The 10977-nt window shown below is 38.4% G+C and overlaps 1 protein-coding gene across 1 annotated transcript in view; it reads right to left on the bottom strand.

Moving 5' to 3' along the window:
* Positions 1-9609: 9609 nt before the first annotated feature.
* Positions 9610-10977, bottom strand: part of LOC146308230 (uncharacterized) — a 28046-nt gene continuing 26678 nt past the window's right edge. Inside the window, exon 11 of the mRNA XM_084746546.1 lies at positions 9610-9914. Within this exon, the coding sequence (XP_084602672.1) occupies positions 9753-9914 (162 nt within the window). The 3' untranslated portion in view covers positions 9610-9752. The remainder of the gene's footprint in view (positions 9915-10977) is intronic.

The raw sequence follows: 10977 nt of genomic DNA, 5'->3' as shown, positions 1-10977 counted from the left end.
TTCTTTTTTTAATCTTTTCAAATTTTGCCATATTTCTTTATTAATTAAGCCAGCTGTACTGCTGTGACATATTTGCAATCCATCTTTATAGGAAGTAGGGTACTGTATTTAAGTCTTCTATGCTCTGACCATTCTCTTGCTCTGCCATGCCAGCTGCTGCCCTGCTCACCTGAAAACTTGGCTACCACTACTGCTACTACCACCACTCATTTTTCATAAGCTACAACTTCCCATTCCCCTGGGGGAAAGTTATCATCAGCAAGTTTGTCGCATCTTTGCAGGGAGTATCGAATACCGACTGTACATATTCTGCATTCACAGAAGTATCCATTCCACATGAGTTGGCTGACTGAGTCAAAGACTGCAGCGAACTCGAGATGATGAATGGCTTGTTTCTAAACTCTGCACGTGAATTCTAATAGATAACATTATATCTTAAATAATGTGTGTTTGTACGTGACCCAAAATATTCTGCTTGACAAACACTTTGCTTGTTTGCTTACTTGAATGAACAGCTAAGTTCACTGTGTGTAATTCATGGTCAGGAGTGAAAGGGGGACTATTAGAAAACGGCCTGACCTCTTAATTCAAACTGTGTGAGCACGGCTAAAGCTGTAGAAGAAACAGACCTGCTATTGTTGTCTCTCTATCTGAGCGTGTTGGGAAGCCAGCTTTCCTAACAGCTGAGGATAAACATACTGAACTCTCTAACACCAAGCAAACGGCACAGATTGAGGGTAAGAATGCAGTGTGTCTGGATGGTGCCCTGGTCTGCTCGGCTGCTCGCTCAGTGTGTCTGCACAAGTGTGCATGACGGCTGACCAAGGTTTTTATTTTTCAGCTTTCATTTAATACAGGGGGCGGAAGTTAGATTTCCAGAACATGACCTTGATGACAGCAAAACGCAAACCAAAACACATATATCATCTGTCATACATGCTAAATAAGAAAAATCAGCTCCCAACAGTAAAGTTGTAGGTTGCTATGGTTGTCAAAAAACCCTCTACCATGTCTGTTGCTCCATCAGTTCCTACTGAAGATGTAAATCTTTAAAAACATGTCATGAATATATACTTTCATTTTAATAAAAGGTTGAAATCATTTGGGTACTGTAGTTTTTATCCAACATATTAAAAAACAAAAGTAAATAGTGCATTTGTTGGGGACAACTTTCAGAAACCGATTAATCCACATTTGGTCGGTTAGTGAGTCAGACTCAGTCTTTACCAGAAAAACAACTGTATGGGTTGTCTGTGCTGTCTGTGCAAACAGCTTATTGCGACCCATATTTACAGTCAGGCTTATTGTTAGGCAGTGACCTTCAGTGGCTGTAGTAATTATGATGGGAGCAAAGAAGGAGGTCAGATGAAGCAGTATAAAGAGCAACAAAGTATTTTTTTGGACGGACCTGAAACATGGCTTGGTGACATGCTGGAGCCACATAACGACAAAGGTCCAGCACGCCTGTTGTTGGTATTAATTTAAGTACATGTTGGGTAAGTATTTAGGCCGCAACACCAGGGCCCTATTTCAGAAAGCAGGTTTAATGAAAACACTTGAGTTTGTTAAGTCTTAGATGAAGAAAACTCTGGGTTTTCTGTTTCAGAAAGAGGCTTGAAATGTTGGTCAGCTACCATGGCAACTGACTCAATCAAATTAACCTATCATTATCACTTTATCCAACACTTGAGAAAACTTATGTTGTGTAAATGATGAATTAGAGGGCAACACTGAAGAATATGTAATAGAGTTAGCTTCTTCATTAACTTCTCCCATGTTTTATAAGATATAAATGTCATGGTCGGCGCTGGCTCACAATCAGATTTCTACCTCCACTGGTCGAAGGTGGAGGCTCTGCCTTTTACAGCCCATTGCCATGGTGAATCATAGTACCGAAGCTCCAGTGATGATTCTGATCAGCTGTTCTGAAACCGAAAACTCTTGATTTTTCAACCCTGAGTTTAGGATTAGAGTCATTGTTTACTGAACCTGCTTTTTGAAGGACAGTTCACTCAAAATAACGTTAAGTTTAATTACTGATTTATTTAAAATGGTTGATTTCTGAGAAAGGTCCTTGTGACCAAAAATAAATCAATGCAAAGTTTGTAAGTATGTGCAGGAATTGATTTTTTTTTCCCTTCAGAATTAGATTTTTGAGGGATTTGATCCCTACAACACAAAAGAGACCAAGCAAGTTGTGTGGGTGTGTTGCAATCCACAATGAAAGAAACATGTCTAGTGCACCAGTGTGGTGTTAGTGTGTTTTTAATTTTTTTTTGGACACAAAAGCAGTCTATGGTAAACCCCCGACCTCTCCCCTCATCTCATTCCTTCCATCCTTCTGCCTTTCTCCTACAAATTCCACCCCCTCTTCTTCTTCCCAAGTGCACGTCACCGGAGACAGAGCCATTACCCCGGCAGCTAAAAACGGGTCAAGTGTTGTTCCGTGATGCCGAAATTAATGACTGCAAGTCCAAAAGAGAGTTGAGGGGGAGAGATGGAGGGGAGCGATACGAGAGACAGAAGAGGAGGACGAGTGGTTGAAAGTGTTTAAAAGACAGAGTATGTCAATGAGAGAGGGTGGAGGCAGTTTGGAGAGGGATGCTTTTACTCAACTGTATTCCCAACCACTCAACCGACTCTCCTATTTCCTCTCTGTCTTTCACATTACAATTGCAACGTCATGGAACAACGCTTGATTTTAATTTTGAAATTATAATGGAAGTCATAAGAGGATGACAGCTGGTCCTGAAATAGTCCACATACATAGTAAGCTGTTGAGTTGTTTCAGTGTCAAGAGCATTTGGGTCAAGATAATGTCCAATGAGAACTAAAAGTAGCAGTTACCTTAGCTTAACTTCACCTAAATGACTTCTGTGGGTTTATATTTTGTGTAATTAAAGCATTTGACCATTTAGTAGTAAAATAACATAGTCTGTGATGATAGCAATTTATTTTGAATTTGGTTTAAACCAAATTTCTCTCAGCCTGGCTACCCACACGTCCATGTTTCTTGCTGTAAGACAACGTTTTAATTAAAAAACATCCTATTGCAATGATCTCAGCTCAGAAAATGCCTTTGGTAGTAGAAAGTGAAGGAATATGAGGGTAAACAAATGATGAACTGGGACTTTGTTGACCTGCAACTTGATAAACATAATTTATGTGATTAATGGCACAATTCAAAGAGTATCAAGAAATTTATTTGTCTCTCACCATTGACTGCAGTTAGACATATGTAATACATTTTGTTGAACTGTGTACTTATATTATCCCAAATGTTTACAACAATGTTCAAACGCAGATAACTCCATAATTTGTTCAAGGTAAAGACGCATTTTCTGCGAGTGGTGTCTAGCTAGTTGCTGTAACTTCTGGACAAAGGATGTTCACGAACATGAGTAAAGGTAACATGAATAAAAGCGTAGTATTACCTCATCCATGAACATGATTTCTGCCTGAGTCACGTCAGATAGATTTTCATCAGCTATGGTGGTTGTTGAAAAGTGAAGATAACAACTCCCATGATCCCACGCAATTCTGGTGTCATCAAACTACTCCATTTTGTTAGTGTATTAATGTGAGAGAAATCCCTAACAGAAGAATAAACACAAATTTATTGCATTCAAAAAAGTAAGCGTGGATAAACTGATTTTAAAAAACAAATAAAAAAAAATATTTTGCACTTTTTTTTTTTCAAAAATAAACATAGGCCCTACTACTCTACATGAAGGCGGTCACTTCACATTCACTTCACTATAGATTGTGTACTGTGTCCGTCCACTCATCCATCAACTTCCTCAGGAAGTCACAGGAAGTTCATTAATATTCTATGGAGCTGAGTGACCTGAAACTCAACTGATGTTACAGAACATCCGGCATCTAGCTGACCACTTCTCAGATTCTATCAGAGACACTTACATCAGAAGATATAGGACCACTAGCTGCAATAAATGATCATATACTTATATTTGGCGGAGTGCTCTGCTCCTGAGGGCTCCCTGGTGAATGTGAGCAGCAGCGCGGAGTTCAGCAGCTCAGGGAAGATAAATGAGACAATTAAACAGTGCTTGATGGCACCTCAGTGACTAATGGCTTTTCCTTCCTGCTTGTCAGAGCACAGACAAACACAGTAGTAAGCAGCGAGGAGTGTGTGTGTGTGCTACAATGACGGACACATGCTTGTGTGTCTGTGTGGGCTGGCGGTTTGTTGCAGGAATTGCCAGATAGATAAACACTTGTGGACATCAAAACTATGAGACTGAGATGATATGAAGGAAACACAAAGGCTGCACAATTTTCATTCAAAAACTAGGTAGCTATGCATAAGACTAAACCCTTTTCCTGTGTTTTCTGCTCTAACATAAACTGTCTTTTAGCATGATATGAAGAACATATAGAAATGAGGTTGCTCTTGTCTACCTCTGTCTAAAATCAAGAACCCTATCATTTCAGAAAGTTCAAAGAATCCATACTGGTGAATCTGCCACCGTTATTAACATCTGTGCAAGACTGCAGATGCTAAATTACATGTCCTTCTATGGTGAAGGCATGACCTGTCTTACTCTGTCTCTGATTGGCTCGTAGTACTCATTGCCTCCATTGGATTGGCTGATGAGGTTTAGGCATGAGGAGTTATGAGTGATCTGGGTTAGGGTGACAATATCAGGGTAAGCCAATTAGAGGCAAACTAGGCAGGTCATGCCTTTGCCATAGTCACATTTTAAAACTTTAAGACTGGAAGGCTTGACAGTGCTGATGGAATTAGCTAAACGTTATTAGCACATTAATATTCAACGCTTCATTTTAGATCTAATGTGCCAGAGTAAAGGCCCAATATAACAAATGTGTCCCTGTCAAAATGCTTGCAAGCTCGCTATAATTATACTATACAGTATACCAAGAGTGGAAGTAACAAATGGCAAGTACTCAGATCACTCAGAGTATATTTTCAATTCTGTATTTTTACTCTTATTTAAGAATGCAAACCCTTATGTACTTTGATTCTTTTACACTAATTTTGAGGGTTGATCAGGCTGTAATTTAGACTAAAGATTTGAAGAAACAGAGACTCCTTTGATAAAACACATAACTAATACTTTGAACAAGAAACTAATACTCTGCGTAGTTGTTGAGCAGAATACTTTGTACTTTAACATTACTATTTTTAACACCAGTAGTTTCACTTGTAGTTGAGGAATATTTCAGTAATGTAACAATATTTGTACTTGAGCACAGAATTTAAGTGATCTTTCCACTTCTGCTATATACTCTACATAGGACGTGAGTGTTTACATCTCTGTACGGTCTATTTTCACAGTCGACTGTGTGTGTAAAAATGTGCTGGGTGCATCTAACACACTTTGTTTACAGTGACTACTACAGTATATGTGTGTGTCCCGGCATGTGTGTATGTGGCAGGGGAAGGGAATGAGCCTTTACTTCCTGTTGTATACTATTAGAGGCCAACAGTCCACTGAGAGTGGACAGATAGGACAGTCATGTGGTAATTAGCTCTGCTCATTAAAACTGACCTCAGGCTTTGTTCTGCCATCTGGATACATTGTCCTACCTCCTGTTAGACAACTGTGTGTGTGTGTGTGTGTGTGAGAGTGACTGACATGATTTCCTTTTTCTCACAATCCTGCATTGAAAATGACTCCACCTGTAGTGTATTCTTCATTTCTAACTTCTAACTTTATTTCTAACTTATGTTTACTGATCTGTTCCTTCATTAAACATCACCTGGCAGACAGATTAGAAGTTCTCTGTCCTAGGAAAACAATAAGCCCACACATTTGTATCAATATAATTAATTTAAACCTTACACATCTTAGTTTTAATTGAATTAATTGTGTATGTAATGAATGAAGCATCCTGTGCACATAATAAACACTTAAGCATTTTGTTGTCATCTACACACAGGAAAGAGGAAATATGCCGCCTCATCGCATTCTTGAAATGCATTAACATGACATTCACGAGAGCAAATTCACAAGGCCATTGTTTGTGGGCACATGGTCACCTGATTGTTAAATTATGTTTTAAAATGTGAAGACGTGGACCACGAGGAGGCACGCAGACAGTTGGCTTAGCTGGAATGCAGGAGGTATGCCACAATGAAATGCTGACCTGTTCATCTGGTGACTTAAATTTCTTGTCTGACGTCAGTAATTACAGGTCCATATTTTACATGTTTTAAAACAGAATTTTCCAAACTGCACATATATGCGGCTAAACCCCCTAAAAATAGGCAACTGATCCATTTCCCACTGCTAGCAGATGAGTTTGCCTAATGTATGCTGGAGAAGTGAGACTAAACTCCTGTCCCTGCAGGAGAAGAGAAAGAAAAGCGTTTTTAAATGGCTCTCTTTGTAGCTTCTAACTTAATGTGGTTTGAAGTTTAATTTCTCTTCTACCAACATTTCCTGATATTGCTAGTTTGTAATAAAAGCTTTTCAACAGCAAAATAGCAAGGGGACTTTTATTGGGGGACCCTTTCCTATTGAAGACAAAAGGCAGATGTTAGTGGTTGTTATTGGGTGTTTTGTCCAGTGTAAAAGGGGCTTTAGGGTGGCAACCCAAAATGGATCACAGACCCATTCCATTGGGTCACCTATTAGGAGAGTAAAATGCATACTGTACTGACCAGCGCCTTTATTTACCTCGACATCAGGAGGTGTCATTCCTTTATTTGAACAGGCTTATAGAAGAAGGCTTAATTTCTGATTCCCTGATATATTTGTTGGAAATGTTTGGGATAGTACATAACTCAACAAAATCCATGTCCACAGTTTTTAGTCATTTTAATGTGTAAATGCATCATATTATAGCTTTAACTTAAATATGTGAGTGGTAATGATCCTCTCAGCCAACTCAAGAAAGCAAATTAATATATCCCAAAATGTTGAATTATCTCTTAAGTCCCTATAGTCAATAGCTGATATAATATTAACCCATTCAAGAACATTTAAAATCTCAGCAAGTGTATTTTTCACCATACAGGCAGGAATCTAAACATGCTTTACAAAACAGCATGACCTGCAAGAATATGTGATTTGTAGATAATGAGCTAAAACAATAAGTACTGGTACTTCAAGTGTTAAGTCTGCCAGTGTCATCTCAGTGTTTTACACCAGATCTGAAACAAGTTAAAGGGACCAATGACACGAAACACACTAAAATAAATCAAACAGAGCCACATGTCTCTCAAGGAGGTTTCACAGTAAGTTGCTTTTGCCTGTTGTGAACTGTTGTGAAGAGGAGCAGCAGCTAATGGACAAGTACAGGGAGAGCAAGCAGTGACTCATACCACTCTGTTCACAAGAACCCCATTTTCTGCAAGATCCTGTGTGATGTACGTATGTCTGCAAGTGTGTGTGACAGAAACAGAGACAACGGCTAGTTTTGTGTGCGTGTGAGAGAGAGAGAGAAAGAGAGCGGTACAGAGAAACACAGTAGGTTTGTTGAGTAGCTCTGCAGGACAAAAGTATCTTTCTGAGACACATGCCTATAGCTGATTATGCAGACAGCAGACAGCATTAACAGCATAGCTCACATTTTTATACATGTAACACCCTCCAGACTGTGTTCACACTGTACTTCAACATGTTCTGGTTCAGATTGACCATATTCTTTCTTCTGTGATGTCTTCAAGACTATATAAAATACTTTATGCTGCTGCTCATATTTATTACGTTTGTGTAGGTGGTCATGTTTTCGATAACATTTATTTGTTTATCAGCAGGATTACAAAAAAAAACCTACTGGCCTGATGTATTTTAACTATATTTTATGCTGTTTTACTGTGCTTACAATAGGTTTTGCTGGAGAATAATTTGTTAAATTTTGTAATTTAAATAAAATATCCATTAAAGAAAAAGATAATATTGTTTAATTTCAGCTGGCTTGTGACACCTTAAAATGAATTTTTTCATCACATTATGCAGATGTATTAAGTTGTGAGCAGTTCAACCAAAGAGGAACTTTTCTTGCTTAGATAGTGAAGGACTTCTACAGTGTTTGTTTTTTTAGGGCTATACGATACGGTATTAAAATCATATTGTGATTATTTTGACAGCTATTGCAATTCCTTTACAATTCATGATTATTGATGTGATTGATATATGATTCATCACAAATTTCATTTTCACAAAAAAAAAAAAGAATAAATAAAATCATGATGATGTGCTATTTGTTAGAGTCTGTACCAAACAAATGTTTTTACATACATCTGGGAAACAAGATTTGAAGACCAGGACATCTTTGCAGCACTACAGTACTTCATTGCTGTTTTGTCATGTATTTTTCCATTAGCAAAAAATTGCAGTTTCTGTGATTTGGATATTGTGCTTCGCCATATTGTGGCATATTGATTTCTATAATATTTATATTAACTGTGCAGCCCTTTTACAAAAGAAAAAGAACAAATTAAAGAAAATTCATCCATCCAACCACCCATCCAGAAGAAAAATCTGAAAACAAAAAATATTTTTTTTTGTGACTTTTTTTTTTTAAATATATCACACAGGCTCACAAAGTAACAATGCAGCAAGATAGCTGGAATATCATATAGTCTCAAAAAATGTTGTGCAATTGAATAACATTTCATGAAATCAGACACTTTCTCAAATCATATGAAAATATAAAAAAAGACATTTAACAATTACAGCACTTAAATGACTGACACATTCACAACATGTAACATAATACAAAGAATGTGCACTTCATTTGAATATTAATAAATTAGAAGTTAAAATAATTATTCTATGAATGAAGCAGACAGAATAAATCTACTTTAGTTTATGATTCATGGGCTAAAAATCATTCAGGTTGCTGAGATTATTAAAAACATAGTTGTGCGCTCTGAAACACCTTGTGGCATCATTTACATGTGATTCAGATGGTGTGCGTATCACTGCCAACTGCTTTCAAAAAATAACCAGGTTAGTGTGTATGTGTGTGAGTGTGTGAGACTTGCATACTAAAAGGAATCGAGTCAGTGTCGGTATGACGAACTGTTGCTAAGCAGTGGTGGTTGCTAGGTGGTGGAGGGGGGGAGGGGAGACAGGCTTGCAGTCAGTGATGGAATCTGAGGGGTTACCTCCGTGTGTGCACGTGTGTGTGCGTTACCTCGGATTATTTGGTTTGAATATTGATACTGCAGTGTGGAAATAAAGACTGCAGTTAATACCACATACAAGCTGCCGTTTTGGAGGTAATTTCAATTTACATTCACATCAAATTTCACCATAAAAAAATGGAAAAAAAGGAAGGTGTATCTCATCCAGCCTCAAAGCAATGTCCGTGGTGAATCTTTTTAAACTGAAACAAATTACTCATTAAAAGCACAGTCCAAAAATCGCTGTCTAGCAGTGTTAGATTCAACAATGGAAGAATGAGTCATTTATTTTTGTCTTGTGCTGCAGATTCATCAAGGAAAGCTGCAGAGTATCTGGCAGAGGAACACACAGAGTGAAACCAGAGCAGTCCTCGGCTTCCCCCAGGACGATTACTGTATTATACGCAGCGGGGGAAAGCCTCACAGTTTGCTGGCTTCCCTCTGTGTGTGTGTGTGTGTGTGTGTGTGTGTGTGTGTGTGTGTGTGTGTGTGTGTGTGTGTTTGTTTTCACAGATTTTTCAGCTCACATTCTAGACAGCCATATTTGGCCTCAAGCTACAGTTTTTAGTGCTTTTTTTTTTACCCTCCAACAAATTATGATCAGGTACATCACTGAACATACTGTGCATCCCTAGCTGGTGTCACTCCTGTCAGATCTGGTCTGATCCAGTTGGGTGAAGGAGATGGTGGGGGGGTTAGCAGGGCGAGACACAGGCAGCCACTTGTACTCCAGGTCCTGCGATGGAGGGTCCAAACACCAGTCGTAGTGCTTTAACAAGTACATGCACGCTTCCTGGAATCAAACAAGAAAAAAAATCTCCATGTATAACTTCAGTATCTTTCTGAATAAACATAAACACAACTTAATTTCTTATGGAAGCCCATCTCAACCAGTGTGATGGAAAAAAAAAACATCCTGTAAGTCATTATAATGAGAAACTTAATATCGCGAAATAATAAGCTAGTGTCTCAAAATATTGACTTATTGTCTCAAAGTAATCACTTAGTATCTCAATATAATGATTTTGTTTCTGAAAATGACTTAAAATTCCCAAATAATTACATCTCAAAATATTGAGTTAGTATTGCAAAATAATGATTTAGTACCATAGTCATTACTCTGATAAGGTTTCTCATAATAATGATTTAAAAGATCTGTTTTTTGGCATCACACTGGCAGACAGAGGATATTCAAAGTGAAAAGCAGTGGGGGTGTAAGTGACAATTTAATAATTTTTTGCAGCAATGTAAAAAAAAAAAAAAAAGAGGTAAACTAGAAGGCAGTTGGCAGAGTGAGAGCCTCCGCCAACGCTGAATATGCCTCTAACTTGTAAAGCTACAGCCTTCATAACACCGTACCGTTTGTCTGTCCGTATGTTGCTTGCAATGCAACACCTTTTAGCAGCCAAGATGAAACAGAACATTAGGTCCTTGGTTGAGGGCAGAAACAACTCAAATCATAAACGCTGTCTTTATATCTGATCATTTGACCATCTTATGTGATTAGTGTAGAAAAGTGTCATTTTCCAAAACTTGGCATCCTATTTTATGTAAAAGTTCAACTGTGATGCTAGAAGACAGGAAAAACATGATTTTCTGTTCTATTTTATTCTGCACACTAGTGCTCACAGAGCTCCATGGCTGGTGATATCACAGGCAGCGTTCGCCATTGGCTGATTCTCAGCCAAAGGGCCAACCAATTGCATCCAACAACCCCAGTTGCCCCGCCTCCCTCCATTTTATGAATGAAGATTTTCCCGATAGAGGGGGAGGAGCAGGATGAATGAACGGGGACGGAGGAAGGGAGGAAAGAAGTGAGGGAATGGAGGAAGGATGATGAGTGTGGGGGTGTGAGG

The sequence above is a fragment of the Lutjanus erythropterus genome, chromosome 20 (genome assembly GCF_056507025.1).
Source record: "Lutjanus erythropterus isolate fLutEry1 chromosome 20, fLutEry1.hap2, whole genome shotgun sequence".
NCBI lineage: Eukaryota > Metazoa > Chordata > Actinopteri > Lutjaniformes > Lutjanidae > Lutjanus > Lutjanus erythropterus.
Note: the sequence above shows the minus strand (reverse complement) of the source record. Positions and strands in the feature narration are given on the sequence as shown.